The 21,449-nt window shown below is 51.2% G+C and overlaps 1 protein-coding gene across 1 annotated transcript; it reads right to left on the bottom strand.

The window, feature by feature from the left end:
* Positions 1 to 1,942: 1,942 nt before the first annotated feature.
* On the bottom strand, positions 1,943 to 6,813 carry CUNH10orf71 (chromosome unknown C10orf71 homolog). Its single transcript, XM_077746476.1, has one exon. The coding sequence runs from the start codon at positions 6,811 to 6,813 to the stop codon at positions 2,566 to 2,568; it is 4,248 nt and encodes a 1,415-aa protein (XP_077602602.1). The 3' UTR covers positions 1,943 to 2,565.
* Between the last annotated feature and the right edge of the window lie 14,636 nt (positions 6,814 to 21,449).

The raw sequence follows: 21,449 nt of genomic DNA, 5'->3' as shown, positions 1-21,449 counted from the left end.
TTCTTCATAAACCGATGTATTACTTGGCGTTTCCCGACTCAGTGTAGGTGCCGTCTCCTGTAGGAAGCCCCTTTTCTTTCCAGGCTGAGTTAAGTGCTCCTCAGACCACCCTATTGAATTACTTACCACACTGGACTATAATTGCCTTTCTTCTCTGCTAGATTTTAATTCTTTCAGTGTGGAGACCAGATCTTATTATCATGGTGTATCTTTAGTGCCCAGTGAAGAGCCTGGCATAGGGTGGGAACTCTAAACATGCTTGTAATAGGAGGGAGGGAGGAAACAGAAAGACAGGGAGAAGGAAGAAAAGGAGGAAGAGAAGGAAAAGGGAAGGAAGAGAGGGAAGGAGGGAGGAAAGGAAGAGAGGGACAGCATTTACAAATGAGTTGATCTTCATTGACCTTTGATCCTCAGAAGCATTACCTGCTTCTTAGCACCATAGGCACCTTGCTGTAAGTGACGGAGGCCCTCCTGGCTAACCTGCCCGGAAGCCAGGTGTCCGAGGAATCCCTGCTCTCTGTGTGGATGTCCTGTTCCTCTTGTGCGTTCATAGGGAAGTTGACCTTGATCTCCAATATCTACCTTTCTGCTTTTAGCTCCACCAGTAGCCCTGCTTATATTATTTCTAAGACAGAAGATGGCTGCCTCCCCAGACATAAGCTCTCCTTAAGGAAAGTGTATTTTTCCTTGTGGGGACATTGTTATTACCACTATGGTTGTTTTTTAAATTAAGGGACTCTACTTTTGTTGGGCAATTCTTTTCCTGCGCCCTGAGAGTTCTAAAATGAGACATCACTTTTCCTGTTTGAGTAAGATGACAGAAAGCTGAGGGGATGCTTGGCCCTGATGGCGGAGCTGAGATCACGGCTTGTTCTTGCTGGTATCCCGGTGGGTGACCCGTGGAAACCAGACTTCTCGGACTGCACCCTGCCTGCGTTCCTGCCTCATCATCTGGTTGACTCGCCACGGCCCTGAGCTGGGGGGTTTGTGTAGTAGTTGCACGATGACATTAAGGTGTGGCTGTATTTGCTGGGAAAACAAACAGGAATAAGATCCTGAATCCAAATCATGACCAGGAACAGGCCCAGAGCCCTTGTATTTGTGCAAGTTCGGGATGTGGTGAGTTCTGTGCCTTCCTGTCTTTCCAGCCTGGAAACAGCTATCGTTGCCAAGAGAACAAGGATGATGCATTTTGTGGGGTCCCCTGGGACGTGGGCAGCATAGTCCCGACAGCTGCCGCGACAGCTGTGCTTTCTAAACAGGGAGGGAGCCATGTTTGCCCCCGTCTTTCCCATAGCACGAGACGATGTTGCTTCAGCGGATGCCCTGGGTGGAAGTCCATGAAGACCAGCCTGCTTTCCTTCTCAGCACAGTTGTCCGCAGTGGGCATCTGCTCACAGACTCTCTCTGTTCTCAGAGGCACAGAGATGGTTATTGCATTTTGCTCCCCTGACCTGATTCACATACTTCCCTCCACACCCCCAAAGGCCAGGCAGTTGGGAAAATGCAATTTCCTTTTGAGTACAGGGCACAGGTACCGGTTACTAGATTGGGACAGCAAGGGCCTGACTCAGGGCCCTGGGCCTGCCTTGATGGTGGGCTTGGGTCTTCCTCCTCTGTGTGTCCCCACAGTTATGGAGAGCCTGGGCCCGCGAAGGCATGGACAGGTGCCGAGGGCTAAAGGAAGGACGCCGGAGCTGCATGCCTCTGTATCCTGGCGGCTCTGCGTCCCTGCCCTGATGGAAGGCTTGGAGGGCACAAGGCACTTTACTCACCAGCGGAGACCCGCCCCTGCCCAGGGATGAAAGACAGGAGTCCAGGACAGAACCACGTCTGCAAACTTGTTTCACTTTTTAAAAGGTAGCCTTTTCTTGATCAGAAAATAGCCTTAGAGGAAAGCTTCCTCAGTAAAGAAAACCCATTCTATGCAAATAAACATGTCTGCAAGATTGCCTTGGGTCAGTCCTCAGCCGTCTCTGCCTGCCCTGAGATGGAAACGGCTGCTGCCTTGGAGGGAGGGTGGAGGTGCTTGTCTCTACCACCCCGGACCTGGAGGGGCTGGGCTGGGTGGTCTGCTTGTGGGCAGGGCTCGGCTCAGCACAGTGCAGTGATTCCGGGGGAGCTTGGGAGCTTGCTCACTGCATGAGCCAGCCCTTGAGAAGAAGAAGATGGGGAGCTGGAGCAGAGCAGCCATTAGGAATCTTCTGGACCCGCCCCAGGGGCCTAGCCAAGAGGACAGGGAGTAAGGGAGGGGAGGAGAAAGGGGGTGGTAAGTGGAGCAGATCCAGGGTCTGAGAAGGGGCTTGGGAGGGACCCCGTCATGCAAATAGCACCTTCCCAGGGAGGGAAGTCCTTCAGGTGGGTTTTTTTCAGAATCCCTACTTCCTTTGAGACTTTAGGGATCCCACATGGCTAAGTATGTGTTGATGTGCGTGTGTGCATGTGCGTGTGTGTGTGCGTGTGTGTGTGTGTGTGTGTATATATGTGTGATTGATTGTTTGGGGGAAAGGGGAAGTAAGTTCTTCTGGGTTTATTCTGGTGTGGGGGGGTAGTCAGCTGTAATTCTCAAGAAATGCCTTCTGTGGCAAAGTCCTCTAGGTCGTTGGTGGAGATGATGCCCAGGCGAGGGGTATCTCCCCCCTCCTCCCCTAGGCTCGGGGGAGGAGCATCCGGGCGCTGGCCTGCGGAGTGCTGGGTGGGGTCCCCACGAGGCCTCGCGCCCAGCTGTAGCTGCAGAGCGGCCTCGCGGGCCCTCGGGAGACCCATCCCGGCTGCCTCAGTGGTGATGTGAGGGCCCTGATTTAGGAAGGTGGGGGCAGACAGCTGAGAGGAGCACCGCAGCGGCATCAAGGCCGTCACGGGCAGGGGCCGGAAGTGGGGGTACAGCACGTAGGGAGCATCCAGTGTGTCTGGTGGGGGTGGCTCCGGGGAGCCCTCCTCAGAGGTTGGGATGGAGACCTTGACGTATTTGCCTGTCTCAGGGTCATAGAAGGTCTTGATTTTCATCTGGAGTGGCAGATCGAAGACAAAGTACTCTCCAGATTGAGGGTCTTGGAGGACCTTCTGGGTGGCAGGGTAAGGGGGCAGGGGCGTAAGGCACTGGGATCCCCCAGGCTGCCTCCTGATGGGCTCTGAGAAGGCAGACACTGAGTGGCGGTGGATGGGAGGGGGCAGGGAGCGGACCCCGGGGCACCTGGGTCGGGGCCTCTCTCCAGGGGGTGCTGGCCCTCGGTCGCAGTCCTCCAAGCACTGCTTCTCTTCCAGGGGTTCATTATACTTTTCTTGCAGTTGGTCGGTCTTTCTTCTCTTGCTGGCCAGCTTTTTCGCCCGCCGCAGGGCCTTCTCTGTTTTGGGTGGGACTGCAGGAGGCTTGCCCGCCGCCCTCTCCAGCTGAGCCGCAGGTTCTGGTTTCTCAGGCAGGCCTGCTGAGCTGGCGGCCGCGTCCAGCACTGAGCCTCTTGGAGAAAGTGTCCTGAGGTCTTCTGCAGATGGCTCAAGTTGGGGGTCGGAGCCAGCCTCCCACGTGAGAGCATGTGTCAGGTCCTCCCTGCGCGCAGCCCTGGCAGGGTAGGGGTTGGCCCAGGGGCTGGGGTGAGCAGGCTCCCCTGGCAGCAGGCCCGGCTCACTGGGGGCCTGGGAGACATCGTCCCAGATGCTGCTGGTGGCTGGGGAGCACCCGCTGCTCCTGTCCGGGGAGCTGGCGTTGGGGGAAGTTGCCGTCTTGCCGGGGACCAGTCGTCTCCCCAGGGGCCCTACTCGGGGTGTAGACAGTAAGTGGCTTTTGAAATCTTGTGTGTGTTCTTCCCAACAGGTTCCCAGCTGCTGTGAGGGTGGCTGGTCTTCAGGGTCACCCTCAGGCAGAGCGATGGTGGGGATGCACCTCGGAGCATCCAGCTTCCCCTGGACTGTGCCGTCATTTGGCACAACTCGACGTGCGGCCTCTGGGGGTGGCTTCAGCCCTTCAGCCTCTCCTGCGAGTGGAGGAGATGTGACATTCTCCATTGGGGCTGGCACCTGCCTGTGGTCCTCCGTGCTCTCCCAGGCCGTGTGCTTCGAGCGTGAGCCCTGCGTGTTAGTGGGTGTGGGGGTGTTGGCCACTTTTTGGCTCTCGGGGCCACAAAGCCCAGCCTCTTCTCCCCAGCCTGGTTTTGGCAGGTCTTCTTCTTTGTGGCTGCTGCCCATCGAGTCCTCTGATGACACGGTCCTCAGGAGGGGCAGCATGATGGGTTTTATCACGGGGGTGGCCCTGAGGGTGTTGTCTTTAATTGCAAACAGTATATGCTTGTTCGTAGTGGAAGATGGCGAGGGGGTAGGGTCTCTCATTGTATCCTTACTTCCCACGATCCAAGTGCCTCTGAAGTTAGCTTCCTCTCTCGATGCCTTCCTGGGTCTACAACCAGATGAGCTTTCTCCTTCTTGCAACGATGCCCCCTGGCTGTGCTCCTGCATGCGTGCATGTCCATTACTTAAGGCTCTGGGCCGTAACTCGTCTTTCCCTATCTCTTTTTCCTTCTCGTCCTTCTGACTGTCACCTGCACTTTCATCATTCCTCCTGTCTTCCTGCTGGCTCTCAGTGAACCACGTCTTCTGCTGATCCTCAAATGAGGCAAAGGACTGGTCCGAAGAGCTGGTGCTGAATTTGGCCTTACTTTTGAAGCATGGCATGAAATCGGACTGGCTGTCACTATAGAATACATCTTCTTCCTCGGGAGAGAGGGGCCCTGGGGAGAATTTCTGGTTGAAGTTTGGATTCTGAAGACCTGCCTCTCTCTCAGGTTCTGTCTCTTGAGACACGGATCTCGAGAACCCCTTCTCTAGGCTGGGGGTCTTTGGTTTCTCTCCAGCCTTCCCTGCCTCAGGCTCTCTGTTGCAAAGCCTCAGAGAAAGGTGCTTCCTGGGGCAGTGTTCCCTCGACTCTGGATATTTGCCGGACCTGGCAGTGCCCATTTCTGGTTCTGCATCATCCTTCTCATAGCTGTTTCTGTCAGCTCCCTCCCCATTGACGGAGAAGGGGGCTTGGGTGATGGCTGGAGGTGAGTTAAGAGTGAGATATTTGTCTGCGGAGGCTACACCAGGGTCAGCTTTATGGTCCATCTGGGTGCTGATGTGGGACACAGAAGGGGCGTCAGCTGCTGTTTCCTTAGAAAGCTCATTTGGAGGGCTCTCCTCAAGCCCATTGGGAAGGATGATGCCATTGCTCACGGGTTCTTGCTTGCCTCTGGTTTTCTCCTCAAGGCCTTTCAAGAGAGGTGAGGGACTATATGTGCTCTTGACACGCTTCCGCACGTCCTTGAGGTTGAACAGCAGGCTAGGGGCTTTGGATTTGTAGCTGTCCCGAGACTGACATTCACTGGGGTCCTTTTCTTGGTACCCATTTAGCTGTCCTGAGGGCGATGGGGCCATCTCCACTGGCTGGCTGTCAGATGGCTCCAGGAGATTCTTGGTGGGGATGATGGGGGTCAGAAGCTTACTGATATTAAAAGGAGGACTGTAATGCTCGTTAGGGTCCATGGACATGTCAGGAGCCTCGTTTTCTGGAAATTGTCCCTGGGGATTGTGCTTTGTGTACAAGGCTGGGCCTCTTCTAGTGGCCTGCTTCTTCTCTTCTGATGTGTCTTGTAGACTTTCTTTCTTTCCTTTGCCGGACTTTGGTTTCCTCCATGGGGGCTGGGTGGGCTTCCCCTGAAGGTCAGGCTGTGCGCCAGAAGCTTTTCCCTCTGCACTGAATACCTGGGCCCCTGAATCCCTAGGTCCCCAGGGTCCTGATGTGGAGACAGCCCCTGGGGCCAGCCTGCTCTCCTCCTGACTGCAGCTGGCCCGGGCTTGGCAGGGGGAGACTTTGTGCTCAGAGGCCGGGGGCTCTTTTAACAAGGGCATGTTCTCATAATGCTTGGGGGCTTTGCTTTCTGGGACAGGGTCAAAAGCCTCCTTTCTCTCGGGCAGCCTCGGTTGGTGGGCGTTCCACGACTCAAAAGCACTGTTTTCACTATGAAGAAAGGTCACTTTGCGAGGCCACTCCTTACCTCTTCCAGGCTCGCCCTTGGATGGCTTACGTGGTGGAGAAGGGAACTTTGACTCGAACGCGCCGGCCGCATTTTCGGGTGTTGGGAGGAAGCTGCCGGAGCTGTGACAGGCCATCTCGGGGTCCTTGGGGGACTCCTGCTCTCCGTGCTTCTTGCCAGGCTGGTGGCTATTCTGATGGGCGCCAGAGACTTCAGCGGGCACCCTTCTGACAGTCAGAAAGGCAGAATCGAAGCAGAAGTTGACACCACTTTCTGGCAGAGGAGCAAATTTGGGGGGGTTCTTGAGAGCCGGGGGCTTACTGGTAGGAGCCCTGCTATCACAGCGTTGGCTCTCAGTCCTGTCGAAAGATTTAATCAGTGATGACACTTTAGAAACAGGCTTGTTGCTGCTCCTCAGGCCGGAAATGGGCACCTCCAGTCTCCTCTGGGCTGGCGTCAGCGGAGGGCTGCTTTTGGGGTACTTTTCCTCCCCTTGAACGTACTTGGGTAGCTGTTGGAACGTGGCTGCCCAGCCCGCATGCTCGGTGCCTTGGGATGGTAACTGGCTCCAAAGGCCGCTTTTCCTGTGGGTGTGGCTCACCGTTCCCTGGTGAAGATTCCCAAACACCTGGCGGGTGATATCGGGGGACAGGGTCAGGTCAGAGTCATTGAAGGATGCGTCCTCGGAGATGCACAAGCTTCGGAACGCCCGGTCTGTGAGGCTGCTCACCTCTCTGTCTGCATCGTCCAGCACGCTGCCAATGCTCGAGGAGTCACTGAACCCGTCCGTGCACTTCTTATTCCCCTGCATCGTCCGCCAGCTAGGACGACTGTCCCTGGCCAGCCAGTGGGTGCCCCTGGGTGACAGTTCTGGAGGGGTTAGATGCAGCCCTCTTCCCACAAAACTAGAGCTTCCTGTTGACCAGATGTATTGCAAAGTGGGATTTTTTATTTCTCTGCAAAAGAAAGATGTGCAGGATGTGAACAGGATATCCAGCTTAGTCGCTGCATATGAGAACTACACACTGGTCCAGATGGGGAATGGTGCCTGTGATGATTAACTTTATCAACCTGGCTGGGCCCTAGTACCCAGTTTTTGGTTAAACATATCTAGATGTTGCTAGGAAAGTAATTTTAAGATGTCATTAACATTTGAATCAATAGACCTTGAGAAAAGCAGATTACTTACCCTCCATATTATGGGTAGGCAGCATCTCAAAGACTGAGCTCCCCAGAGGAAGGGATTCAGCCTCTAGTCCTTGGACTGGAGCTGAGACACTAACTCTCCCCTGGGTCTCCAGTCTGCCCTGTAGATGTCAGACCTGCCAGCCCCCACAACTGCATGAACCAGGTCCTTAAAATAAATCTCTTTCTGTTTGTACACATCCTATTGGTTTTCTTCCTCTGGGGAACCCTGCCTACTACAGTGTCTAAAGTTCAGATGTATCATTTTTGCAGAGGTCTTCCCTGACATTCCATGGGGTGTTTCCTCCCCACTTCCTCTCACAGCACCTGATTCATTCTCTGCATGCCCCTCCCATCATTATACTGTAAGAGCCAGGAGCTCAGGAGCCACTGGGCTGTCTGTCTGCTGATTGAACCTGTACCCTAAGAGGACACAGTCCCCAAGAGCCTGCATCACCTGGGCTCCTCAACTCTCTGACTTGCCCTTGGCTGTGACCATTGGGAGATGCTGGCTCAGCCCCTGGCATTTCTCCCCCATCCCTGCTTCTGGCTACGGTGTGGGGTCTCGGCAATGCTGCAGGTCCTCCCTAACTATGGCCCCTCCCCCGGGCTCCGTCTCTTTCTGGGCCCAGCAGCACTTCTCCCCTTCTCCCCGGGGGGGCCATGGAGAGGATGTCTCTCATTCCTCCTGAATGGCTTCATGTGCTGGGATCTCCTTATTTTTGTGGTCTGTTAGGGTCCTTTCATTAGATTTTCTTCTCTTTTAAAAGAATTGTGGTGAAATATACAGGACATACAATTTACCAACATAACCATTCTAAGTGTTCCGATCAGTAGTGTTAAGTCCATTCATACTGGTGCAACCACCATCCATCTCCAGAACTTTTATAGCACCCCGGACTGAAACTCTGTACCCATTAAATACCAGCTACACTCCCCACGCCCCGCTACTGCCGACCCCAGCCCTGGCAACCACTGTCTACCTTCTGTCTCTATGAACTTGATTACTCTAGGCACCTCATATGGGTGGAATCACACAGTAGTTGTCTTTTTGTGACTGGCTTATTCACTTAGCAGAAGGTCTTCAAGGATTATCCATTTCCATCCTGTTTCCTCCCTTTTGAAGGCTGACTATTATTCTATTGTTTGTTTATTCTGCATTTTGTTGATCCAATGGACACCTTGGTTGTGTCCACATTTTGTCTCCTGTGAATAATGCTGCTATGAACATGGGTGAGCAAATATCTGTCCAGGATTCTGCTTTCAATTCTTTTGGGCACATACTTAGAGGTGGAATTGCTGGATCATGAGGCAATTCCATTTTAAGGTTTTTGAGGAAACTCCATACTATTTTTCCCAGTAGTTGCATCATTTTACATTCCCACTGGCAAACAGTGCGCAGGGTTCCAGTGTCTTGACATCCTTGCCAGCACTTGTTATTCTCTCTCTCTCTCTCATTCTCTCTCTCTCTCTCTCTCTTTTTTTTATAGTAACCATCCTAATGGGTGTGGGACGGTACCTCGCATTTCCTTCTGGGTTCCGTCTGAGATGCAGCTTCTGCTGGGACCCTGGCCACTACTAACTACCAAGGTACATACTTACAGTGCCTGCAACAGGCCTGGCCCAGGCAGGAGAAAAGTCAAGGAGCACATGACAAGTTAGATAAAATAGCAAGTGCAGACCTTAGCCTGGGCCCAAGAGGTGGGCATTTGGGATGGTGAACATCTGGCAGAGTGCTCTGAGTCGCCAGCTGACAGATGACGCTGTCACACGCTGTGGCCCCTTTCCCATCAGCAGCAGAGGCTGGCGAGGCTGCATTCCGCCCTCCTTGCCTGGCTGGCTGGAGCGATAACACTGCCGGGGCTATCGGGGATGGAACGTGCAGATGCTCCCATCAGGGAGGTACGACCTGCACATCTCTTGTCCCTGTCCTGTCCCAGGCCCGCATGGGGGGTAGCGCACGAGGTGTCCTGCCCAGGCCCGAGGCTGCTGTGCGAGCAGCGCTGTGTTTCTGTCCTGGAAGCCAACCTTCTTTGGGGTTTCTTGTTTCCTGTGTCTCAACCACAGCCCTCCGGTGGGTTTCCAGTGTGGACTCATTGGCAGGGGGACCTGTTTTTATGAATGGGAGAGCTGAGTGGGCTGTGCTGGACAGAGGAAGGACACCGACTTCTAGCAAAGCCCTGATGCACTCTGCAAAAGCCTCTAATTACATGCTCCTCAGCCCTGCCTTGAAAATCAGGGCTGCTTCTCCCAGAAAGCACAGTACAGGCCTCTTAGGGGGCAGAGGACATTTGCCTCAGCCCTCGGGCCCTGCTGGCTGGCCAGCCTCACTCCCTTCCCCGCCAGCTTCCCGTTCTAAGCAGCACGCCTCTGGTCATAGGTGGGGGTGGGGGACCACGGATGTTAGGGAAAGTTCCGGCCTTTCTGATCAAAGGAATGATCCCTGTGGTCTCCACCCTGTTGGCACCCTCTCTTCCTGCTTCTCACACAGACGCAAAGCCTGGAATGGAGTGTGTTCATTTGCTAGAGCTGCCACAATGAAGTACCACAAAGTGCGGGCTTACACAACAGAAAGTTAGTATCTCTTAGTGCTAGAGGCTGGGAGTCCCAAATCGAGGTGTCAGGTGGTTACGTCCTTTTTTAGGCTGCGAGGAAAGGATTTGTTCCAGGCCATTCTCCTTGGTTTGTAGTTGCCCATCTTCTCCTGTGTCTTCACACTGTGTTTCTTGTGTCTGTGTTTCTCTGTCCAAACTTCCCCTTTTTATAAGAGCCTCAGTCCTCTGGGATTACAGCTCACCCTAATGATCTCATCTTAACTCATTACAGCTGCCACGACCCTATTTCCAAGTAAGATCTCATTCTGAGGTCCTGGGGGTTAGGACTTCAACATATGGAAATTTGGGGGGTACAGCTCAGCTCACAACCCAGAGGCATTCAGTTTGCAATCTTGAGGAATGAGCAGCAATTAAAGACCAATTTTCTGAGGACGACCTGATGGGCAGAACAGTCCTGGGTTGTCGATGGCCTTGCTGAGCAATGAGTCTATCCCAGAACTACCAGCTCTGGGTTTGTGTGATTGGGGTGGGGTGGGAGACTTTAGTGAGTCAAGGTTTCTGGATCTTGAGGTCCTACCGATAGAGTCAGGGAGACTTCTGGCATCCTGAATGCTAGGGTCTTGATCTTGGCAGTGGTCGTGCTCCGTAATGGTAATCCTCGGGTTTCTATACTTCCACGTTTACATGAGAACAGGCCAGTATAGATTTAAATTTAGAATCTTAGAGTTAAGTAAGCAACTCCCATCCAGTTAAATACCCCCCACTATTAGCAGATATTTGTTATATTTTGAATGCTCAGCTTCCATCCATCTCCTCTGAGTAAAAACACTTGATAACTTTGGGGGCAATTTCTTGTCCCTGCTGTGGTTAGTCTTGGTGGGGCTGAAAGCTCAAGGTGCCTGTTGAAACCTCCCTGGTCCAAGTGCAGACATGAGGCTCAGGCCAGGCCCTTTGCACTGTTGTGATGCCAGGATGGAAATGTGCTCAGACATTCTTTCCAGCGGCAGAGCTCTCTGCTCACTCTTTCCCAGCCTGGAACTTCAGTCTTCTCCTGGAGTCTGCAAGGGCTCCAATTTCCTTTTAATACTCATCTATTTCAGTTGAATTTGTCCAGTTTCTGTTTCTGTTGTGCATGGCCAAAGAACCCTAACTGATCTTGGGTTGTGACATAATTCCACATAGTAATAAAAGATGTTCACTGATTTTTGGAGTATTCAGAAAATACAGTAGTTCTGCCTTATCCACACATTCCAAGACCCCCAGGCTGAAAGCTGTGGGTGGTAGTATCGAATCCTGTACATACTATGTTTAACCTATGATAAAGCTTATTTTATAAGTCAGACACAAGAAGAGATTAACAACAATACTCAATATTAAATAGGACAATTACCACAATACACTATAATAGAAGTTATGTGAATATGGTCTCTCTCCCTCTCAAAATCTTACTGTACCAAACTCACCCTTCTTGTGATGATGTGAGATGATAAAATGTCTATGTGAGGATTTGGCAGGGGGTGAATGACGTGGGCACGGTGAAGTAGACTTAGGCTATTACTGACCTTCTGACTGTCTGTCAGAAGGAGGATCATGCATTTCCAGACCGAGGTTGATTGCAGGTGACTGAAATCCCAAGAAAGCAAAACCATGGATGGGAGGGAGCTACTGTAACCACGTTTCTCTGGCTTCAGGAAGAAGAGAGACCTTTATTCAGATAACTTCTTCAATTCTGATTTGATTTTCCTGGCTTCCGCTGGGACAGTCATAAATTTGATTTCATCCCCCACTCCCACCCTCTCATCCCCCAATGCCCAGCAGAGCCAGCACAGTGGCTGACAACCAAAAGTGTTTCCTTGGGTTGATTCCATACCTGTTACGGCAGTGGGGGCTGCAGCCGCCTGCCTCGCTGGGTTTTAGGGTCTGTAGTTTTAAAACTTCTTCTCATGCTTACGGTCACTGTCATCATTGCCCATCTAGAAAGAAAAAGAAAAATAATATCAGTGGACCCAACTGACCAACTGGTCAAGCACATATTGGGTACAACAGATGTCTGTGTCAGTTGGCTTTGTATGTGTATATATATATATATATATTTTATATATATATATATTTATTTTATTTTATTTTATTTTTTTATGATTTCACATTTTGTATTTCAGACTTTAATCTAGTTGGAATTAAGGCAGGTATACAGTATAAATCTATTTTACTTTCTTTCTGAACATTAACAGGTTGACCCTTTGACATTTAGTAAATACTGTACCAAAATAGTGGCTTAAACCTGATTTCATTTGTATATATATATATATTTTTTAAATCTGCACTTGAACTCAACAAAATTCCAGACATAGGCATTTTTGGTGAAAAGCAATAGAGGGCCAATATCTACACCTTCCAATGTTTGTTAATTCATCTCTGGGCCAAGAAATCTTTAGGAGCCTGTATTAAGCCTTTGGGATTTCAAACACGATTGGCCCACTTGTGAATTGTTTTTTGCTAGTCATATCTGACCAAAGGCTCTTTCCCACGTGGATTCATAACTCAGGTTTTTCAGTGAAGAGAATCGGAGGGGCAGAACTTGAATCCACTCGGCAAGCAGTAGCAGTGTTCGATTTATTGTTGGCAGGAGGCTTGAGTATCTATTTTGACAGCTAAAAGAACCAAAAAGCTGCCCAGGAGAATTTGAAGAGTGTTCAGAATGAAGTGTAAACTAATTAAAATAAATCCATTATGCAAATTTTAAATGCAGGCCATTGGGGCTTCCTCAAGACCTTCCATACCTCACAGCTCCTGGATAGTAATCTGGTCCATGGTAGTTTATTAATAATATTAATAATCATACTAATTCAGATTTGTGGAGTACATTTCTTTGGAGGCTCATAGAGGGCTCTATGTCAACCACCATCTGTCTGGTCTCATCCCTAACTCTCAGGCTGTCCTTTGTCCTCACACCACACTGGGTTCCCTTTTCCATAGCTCATGCCATGCTGTCACAGGTCACATATCATATTCCACGTGTCTCGGGAATTGATGGTAGCTTCATTTTCTTCTCATCTGGAAAGAAAATCCCTTGAACCCAGGAAAGAAGTCTTATTTGCCTTTGTGGATTGAAATCATCAACATAAATGTGGTAGTGCTCTGAATTGGGAATCTTTATGTTCAGTTTTTCGGGAGGGCAAACTAGGCACAGAAAAGAAGGAGCGAGAATGAAGGAGACCTTCTCTTGAGAAGGACCGCTGACCTTGGATATTAAGGCCATCTGAAAAATTCAGCCTGACCCTTTTGTGTCACTAGATAGTGGGTCCATTTCATTGCCTGCCACTCCACTGAGATGCAGCTCAGAGATAAGGACGGAATCAGTCCATGTCGCATGTGGCTGAGACGTAGGTGCAGAAGGATGTGGTGACGTTTATTTTGTGAACATTTAGGGAAACTATCACCCTGTTCTCGGATTCAGACTCACTGTCATTGCTGCTGAAACACACTTTAGAGGCCGGCTCAAATCTGCCCTGCTCACTGCGTTGGGGACTCCCTTGGGCTATTCAATATTCATTCTCAGCACTGCATTCACGAACAGCTTGTAAAACTCAAATCTGCTCATGTCAACCTCTTGCTTAGAATCTCTCAATGGCTTCCCCGTTTTAAAGAGTGAAAATCAGCCTCCTTAACAAAGAACCTTCCTCTCCAGCCTCCCCTTGAACTATTTCCCCCCTCATGCTTGGCTTTCCAGAGCGTGCCTCAGAGCATTTGCCCACATTGTTCCCTCTCCCTGGAATTCTTTACTTTCACCTTTTCCCTATTACTTGCTTAACTCTTACCTATGCGTCAGAACCCAGTTTGCAGGACCCTTCAATAAGGCAGCTTCTTCCCTGTTATATGCTTGCTGTACCCACTTCTTGGCAGTACTTAATATAATTGTACTTAAGTAATTAACTAGGCGATTATTATTTACTGTTCGTCTTTCCTGATAACCTGGGCGCTTCTCTGTGGCTGTGTCCACACCTGTCTGGCTCTCCAGGCCACCCTCAGGGATCATAGTGCCCAACACAAGAAATATCTGTTAAATAAGTGAGCAAATCGTTCCATCTCTGTCATATTCTTCACACTACTGGCTTAGCAGGACTTATATTATTGAAGGTCAATTATAATTCGATGAATTCCAGAATTATCATGAATTTCAAATTAGTGAAATTGAATTCAATTGGATTTAATTTACTTTTTGCTTCCCAGCCCTAAAATGTATAAAATCTGCCTGAGGTAAGAGGTGGTAAGAGGAACAGCTGTCTTAGAGGTGACTCCCAGGCTGGCCCACTGGAAGGCGTTCATTTGCACCATGGTGTATACCGTTTAAGTCAGGATTGAGTTTCAAGGTAATCAGGGAGAAGTAAGAAGCAACTTCATGACTTCTCCATTCTCCTGTTTGTCTTTTTAATTGCACTCAAGGCTCCAGTTGGGGGATGACTTTGATTCCCTCTGGAGGGCCAGCATCCAGTAAATATTTGTTGAGTACATTAACTGGGGTGTTGTTTACAACCACATTACACACGGTCATTAACTGACACATTATCTAAATTACGGGTGTCAGCAGATGACATGTTGGCATCTGCCCTGTGTTGTCCAGGCCATCCCGGAGAGCACCCACAGCACTCTGTTTCCTGGTCCTCCAACACTCCACCCGCTGATGTTAGATGATGGGCAAGCTGGCATGGGGTGGGGCAGGTTCTGCAAAGCATCAGAATGCAAAGGGTTTGGGTGCCCTGGCAGGAAGTAGTGGGCTGGATTTTCCCGTTCAGCCGCTGGGGAGGGGGAAAGAGGCTGGAGACACATCCATCTTGAAGACTTGCTTGGTCTTCCTCGGGGACCTGGGGGCATGTCTGCACCCCTGTGGCCTTAAGATTGGGCGAGTTAACACTCGAGGATGTGTTTTGTTTTTCCTTCTTGCCAGGGTCATCATTTTGGGGTCAGACTATATATCCAACAAACCAAATGTGAGCGTGCATCCTCATGAATCAGCTTTTCCTCCTGACAAGCAATGAAATGCCCTCTGCACAGTCATCACTAGATTCTATCTCTCCTGAAATGTTTTCTCATGCGGTGCTGTCACCCGTGCCCCACTGCAGGATGCTATCAAACTATCATGGACTGGAATATGCTGCTTTTTGCAGATACAGTTTTCTCTCTTCTGGTCCCTTACAAATGCCTCTGCGTGACCCTGAAGGCCCCCTTGGTGGCAGAGCTGGGGCTCTCCCCACACTTGCCTGTCTCTAGGCCTGCAGTGCACTGGTGAAGGGGCTGTAGGCCCAGGTGCATCCTGGCTTGGAGCCCCTGGAGTCCTACTCTCGCTGCTTGCCACCATGTCTGTTTCTGTCCCCTGGTCACCAACGGCTGACTGCTTCCTTCCCAGCTCTCCTCTTTCTTGTAGAGTTTTTTTTTTTTTTTAATGACTTAATTCTACTTTATTGCTGTAAATCCATCTGTCCAACAAGGCTTTGAGCTCCTTAGAGTGAGTGGTTGTCTTTGACTGACAGGATCGCCAGTGCATGATGGTCACGCAGCACTGTTTTCAGCTGCTGCTGCTGCTGAGTACGCTTCCTGGCTCGCAAGAGTGTGAGGACAGAGGCTTGCTGCAAGTGTGTGGTGTGGTGCAGGAGGGCCGAAACTTCCGCCACCCTACGGTCTCCTTGCTTCCCACCGGGCTCCTGGCTGGAGCCAGCCCAGGCCTGAGAGGACATGCAGCCCGGCTTCTGCTGGTGTGTCCCGGGAAGTGAGGACAGGAAGTGGCTGGAGGAGGGGACTCATACCCCTCACCCTCTGCAGACCCTTCTCCAGATGCTCCACATACTGCTACTCATCCAAGCCTTGTAGCTGAAGAAGTGTGACAGGCCCTCAGAACCAGGGCCCCACTCGGAGGCCCCAGCTCCAGCGCCAAATTCATCCGTGTGGCTGTGCGCTATCTATCGGCTTCCTTTCTGAGAAGAGACAGTGGAGCCTCAGAGAGGTGATGTGACTATTCCCTGCCACACAGCTGGTAGGAAACAGAGCTGGGCTTGGGACCCAGGCCTGTGTGGTCCTGGAGTCGGACACCGGAAGGGAGGGAGAAGTTGATGGTTTGTCATGGCTGGGTTGCCACACTGCGTCGAATAAAACTACAGGACATCCAGTGAAATTTGAATTCCAGATAAACAACTGAATTAGCATGAATGTGTCCCGTGTAACCATTGAGATATACTTTGTATTAGAGTTGGCCATAAAATGAATCATCACATACTTAAATTAAAAATACGTATTCATTGTTTATCTGAAATTCAGATTTCACGGGACATCCTGTTTTTTATTTGGCAAGCTGAGGTCCTCACAACTTTTGGAACCCAGAATGGATCATCCTCAGTGGAGGCCAACGCAGTGAGTCAGTCCGGGATGACTCATGTCTGCGCGTCACCCTGCAGTTCGGGACACATTTGGCAGCCATTATCTTGTGTGATTCTCATCATCCCTCTGAGGTGGGGTGAGCAGGCTGTACTGTCAGCATTTTCTAGGTGGAGAAGGAAAGACGCAGAGAGGTGCAGAATGCTGGTTGGTGTCGAACAGCGTGCAGAGAAGAGAACGGAGGCCGGGGTTCAGCTCAGGTTCACCCCTCCATCACTCTGTGCCTCCTCCCGGAGGCAGCCCTGACTCTCTGGTCCCTGGGCTCAGGCGCAGATGGGTGTGTCTTGGGCCCTTGGGCTGCAGTTCAAGGCAGGAATCAAGGGCTGGGATGGAGGAGAGGAGGGTTTTTGTTTTTTCACCTCCCGCGGATCTTCTCAGCTCAGGTTTTTGTGAGAACCTCAGGGATGGATGTGCTGATTCAGTAGGTGAGCAGAGGTCTTCCCTGTTGGGGGAGGCAGATGGCAGGCAGGTTCGGGTGGGCCTTGCAGAGCTGGGAGGGACTCTCTATAGCTGCTGAGAAGGCCGTTTCGTTCTCCTCTGGTTCCTGTCTTTGCACAGGAAGCCACTGGGGTTTGCTTTGCTACTGGGTTTGACCACTTGCCTGCAGTGTGGTTTTTGAGCCCAAGCTCTTTGGGTGGATTTAATTACCTTAATTGAATGGTGTTTTCACTTCTCAGCGAGGGGGAAGCAGGAAGCTGGTGGAGATGACAGGGGTTGGCTTTATCACACCCAGAAGGCCTTCACAAATTGGAATTGATTCCTCTTGGTCTTCTTTCTGGGTGGTTTGTTGAGATGTTGAGGAGCCGTTCAGTGTAGTGCACATGACAGCCCCCTGTCTGTGTGCTCACGGGCCGTGTTCTAGCCTGTGAACGAACAGGTGTCTCACATGCAGCCTTCACTACCCTACACCATACCAGGCCAGTGTCTTGCTCTGGACCCCTGCCCAGAGCCAAACTCTTGACCTCTCTGTGCAATTGCCAACAGCCCTCCTGCTTGGTAGTTTCAGAGAGAACACCCTTGTCTACATCCTGTATTTTACAAGGTGAGCGATGGTGGCAAAATCGACTTCCTCAGTTGGGGTCCTTTGGAAGGTGGAGCAGTGCAAGTGCCTGTGTTCGCTCATTCCTCACCAAAACTCATCATCCCACACCTTACAGATGAGGGGACTGAGGCTACTTGGTTACTCGCTGTGTCTGCTGGAGTGCTGGAGCTAGAATTGGGTGCCTTTCCTCCAGGGCCCTGCTTCCTGACCCCATGACGATTCCTTCTCAGCTATCGCCAACGTGATGACTGCTCTGTGCTTTTAACTTCCGGAAATAAGAAATTTCAAAGTCATTACATTGTAATGCACATTACTGGAAGACAACATGGGCTCCCATAAAGCAAACTTAGAGGTCTTTCATGCATTCATTCACTTGACAACTATCCACAAATCAGTATCGTGTGCTATCTTGTTCTAGAGCTGGGGATACGGCAGTGGCAGGGCTGACCTGGGCTCTGCCTTGTGGAATTCAGGTGAATCGCCAAGGACACTGGACCATGTATACCTCAGACTGCCTCAGATTGGCTTCCATTGGGCAGTGTCTCTCATGCATGGAAAATGCAGCTTTGATTTGCACACAGGTCACGGTGCATCTGGACTGGCCACCCGGTCTGGAAATTGTGAGCAGGGGAAGAGAGTGGGCCTGCATCCTGGCCTGGTTGAATGGCCCCAGCCTAGGAACTAGACCTGGAAAACCAAGGGCTCTCAGACCCCCAGACTCCTGTGCCCTGGGAGAGGATAAGCCAGGCTTCCTCCAGCCCCAGGAATACAGTGTACAGGAATGCATGGGGGGGCCTGAGGGCAGCAACGGCCTGACCTGTGTCTGAATCCTCCCTGAATCACATCACATGTGCAAGGGGTTTCAAAGCCCTGCAGCATGTAGGAATCCAGGAATCACAGGGAATGTGGCAGAAGGAGCCAACTTGTCCGGGCTTGCTGGACTCACAGAGCCTGTTGTGGGCAGGTGATCGCAGCTACCCTGGGCATTCCGCTGCCCTCAGGAGAGAGCTCGGGAGGAGAAAGGCTTTTTCCCTGGAGCCCAGTCCAGTCTGAATCCCACTTCCCGCCTGGGTCACCAGCCTGCCGTGTCTGGACAGGACATTTCCTCAGGAGCCTCTGAGCATTCCCCATGTCTGCAGCTAGAGGTCAGGGAGCCTGGCATAAGGAAGGCCAGGCCTGGTCTAACTGAGCTCCCCACAAGGGGAAGGTGCTGGCACCTGGCATCCCACGCCCAGCAGAGGTCCCAGTTGCAGGAGAATGGAGGAGAAGCAAGCTTTGGAGGCAAGGTGAGGAACGGGAGATGGAGAGACGGGCTGAGTTCAAAGACCCAGCAACCGGCCCCTGCTGACTCCTGTTACTGTTCCCTGATTGAATGACCAGGGGGCTGAGTGATGCTTAACAACTGGTGGTCTAGGGCAAAGTTCCTGCTTTGTAGCACTGGCTGATGTTGGTGGCTCACATCCAGCTGCTGACCCAGTATTGGGGCAATGGGTCTGAGATGCAGACAGTGGGCCATCATGTGGATTCCCAGTCACTTTGATAAGGCTCCTTGAGCAGGGGTCTTGCAGCCCTGTTTCTGACCATTTCTGGTGGCCAGCCGTTGTCGGGGATCACTCCTTGGAGCTCCTGGTGGCCAGATGTGCGGGACTCAGCCAGAGCTATCTTTGGACACTCCTTTCCACCAGCAAGGAGATCAGGCCAGGCATTGCTGGGCTTCGAGAAGCCCGGCTCCACCAGGTGCTCTCTGCAGATGGCCTCCGTGGCCAGAAGGAGCCCAAACTCCATGGGCTATACCCGCTGCCGTGCCAGAGCAGGGCAGCCTCTTAAAGGGGGACACACAGCTCTTTCCAAAACACAGGGGCCGTTAAAATGGTGGGTCCACCTGGGTCCAGGCCAGGTCCTGGTGCTCCTCTACACTCCCTGGGTATGACCTCGGCTAAATTACAGCAAGTCTGTAAGCCTCAGTGTTCTCATCTGTAAAATGGAGCCAATGCTATGCACTTGTGTATAAATAACAGGTTCTCAACCTTGGCACTACTGACTTTGCTGAAGTCCTCAGTGGCAAATTCAGCCCTGGCTGAGAACTGCTGTGGTGGAATCAAGGAGAAAGCATTAGCCCAGCTGCTGGAACATAATTCAGTCATTCATTCGTTCATTTGTTCATTCATTCATTCATACCTTCCACATTTCCAAGAACATGTTGCCCTGAATTCTGGAAACGGCAGGAACTAAAATGACATAGCAATCAAATGGGCAGTTCTAGGCAGTAGAAAGAGCTGGGGACCTGGTGTGAGGGCAGGGTCATTCTCGGACAAGTCACTTAACTCCTACCTATTTGCAAAACAGGAATAATAAGAAACCAGCCTGGCTCTGCCCACCCCTCGGGGCTGCTCCCCATGCTGGAGAGGGCTGAGGAAAGGAACGGTCCTGAGATTGGTCCCTGAGGCAGCCACTGCCTGAGTCTCCAGGTGATTAGTGCCACCTGACTCCCCAGGTCCTGGGTCCTTCCCTGGCCAGAGGCACACCTGCCCCAGGAGGGGGCACAGTGAACCCCAGCCACCACAGAGCTGCGTTTTACCTTCCAGCCACTGGGCACCAAGGGGACTATGTGCGTGCCTTTCTCTGTACATCTCCCAAGAGCACAGGTTTCACACCTGTTTGTTTTTCACTCAACACAGAGTAGGAAATACTCTTACATCACAGCACGGAACCTGCTAAGAGACATATACGATTAACCTTTGAGCAACAAGGGTCCACTTACCCATGGCTTTTTCCTCCCATAAATACAGTTCAGTACCATACATGTGTTTTCTCTTCCTTATGCTTTTCTGAATAACATTTTCTTTTTTTCTAGCTTCTTCTATTGTAAGAATACAGTCCACGATGCATATGTATTCGACTGTTTATGTTATCAGTAGTTAGGTTTTTGGGGAGTCAAAAGATGCAGATTTTTGACTGCATGGGGTGAGCGTTGGCGCCCCAACCCCCTCGTTTTTCCAGGATCAACTGTAGATCAAGGAAAATTCGGGAGGAAAACTCCCTCTGCCCATCTGTACTACTCTGATATCTGTTCTATTCTTTCACATAAAAGGACACATATTTGCAATTTGGTAAGTGATTTCAGACCCAACAATGAGTTCCGATCTGCTGTGTTTTTTATAAACTACCCTGGATCAGTAGTTCCAAGTTCGGTTCAATCTCTGCTGCTCTGTTTGTGGTGATGCTGGGTCTTCCTTTGNAACCCACGAACCGCGAGATCATGACCTAAGCGAAAGTCAGACGCTCGCGAGGTCTGACCAGATGTGTGTGTGGGGGGCGGGGGGGAGACCATCTCAGGTGATGGGTTTACAGGCCAGGCCTTGCCTTTGCTTCGGTGCTGTGTCCCCAGTCCCTGCACGTGCCTGGGCCCTTGTCAAATGAGCAAATGAGTTAATGGATAAGAGACATCCCTATATACTAAGTACCTGGCATAGGACAAGTACCTTATATACCCTAATATTATTGATTCATGTTTATTGTTATGTAATTAATATTTATAACAACCTTGAAAAGTGGGAATTACTCTTGTTCTTTACAGAGGAGGAATCTGGAGTCCAGAGAGGTCCAGATGGAATCTGGAGTCGGTGTGAACCCGGGGCTGCTGGGAAGGAGACGGTGTCTACAACCTGCATTTAAAGGAATTCCTCCAGGAGCTTCTGAAATGCTTCCTGGAAGGCTGAGAAGCTCTGCTCAGTACCATCCTACCTCTGGCCACCCGCAGTCCCCACATTCCCGGTTCTTGCCGTTGGGTCTCCTTGGAGCTCATCTTATGATGAGCTTAGGTCACAGGATGTCCTACCGCCAGCACCCCAGCACCCCATCACCCCTGAGATTCTGCCTACATGGTGCAAAGGCTGTGAGAGCCTGCCCTGCCCCTTACTGGCAAGCGTGGCTCTCTGGTTATGAGCTGTGGAGTCAGACAGATTTGGGACAGTCGTTCAATGAGCCTCCGTTTCATTCTCGTAGGCGGGAGATGATGGGGGGCAACACCCAGCATCCTGGGACTTGCAGAATCCCTACCGCTCATGAAGTGGGGCCTGCAGGGAGGAATGATTGTACCCAGTGACCTTGGAGAGCCTTGTCCAGAGAGGAGGCCCCTTCCGTGGCTCCCAGAGAAAGAAACACTTGGATTTGTTGGGAGTAGGGTGTCCCTCAGCACCCATCCTCTCTCCAGCCCCTGGGAAGAGAGCCAGGAAATTT

Source organism: Crocuta crocuta, unplaced genomic scaffold (assembly GCF_008692635.1).
Source record: "Crocuta crocuta isolate KB4526 unplaced genomic scaffold, BGI_CrCroc_1.0 scaffold28, whole genome shotgun sequence".
In the NCBI taxonomy this organism is placed as follows: domain Eukaryota; kingdom Metazoa; phylum Chordata; class Mammalia; order Carnivora; family Hyaenidae; genus Crocuta; species Crocuta crocuta.
The sequence above is the reverse complement of the archived record's forward strand: the minus strand, read 5'-3'. Positions and strand labels throughout refer to the sequence as shown.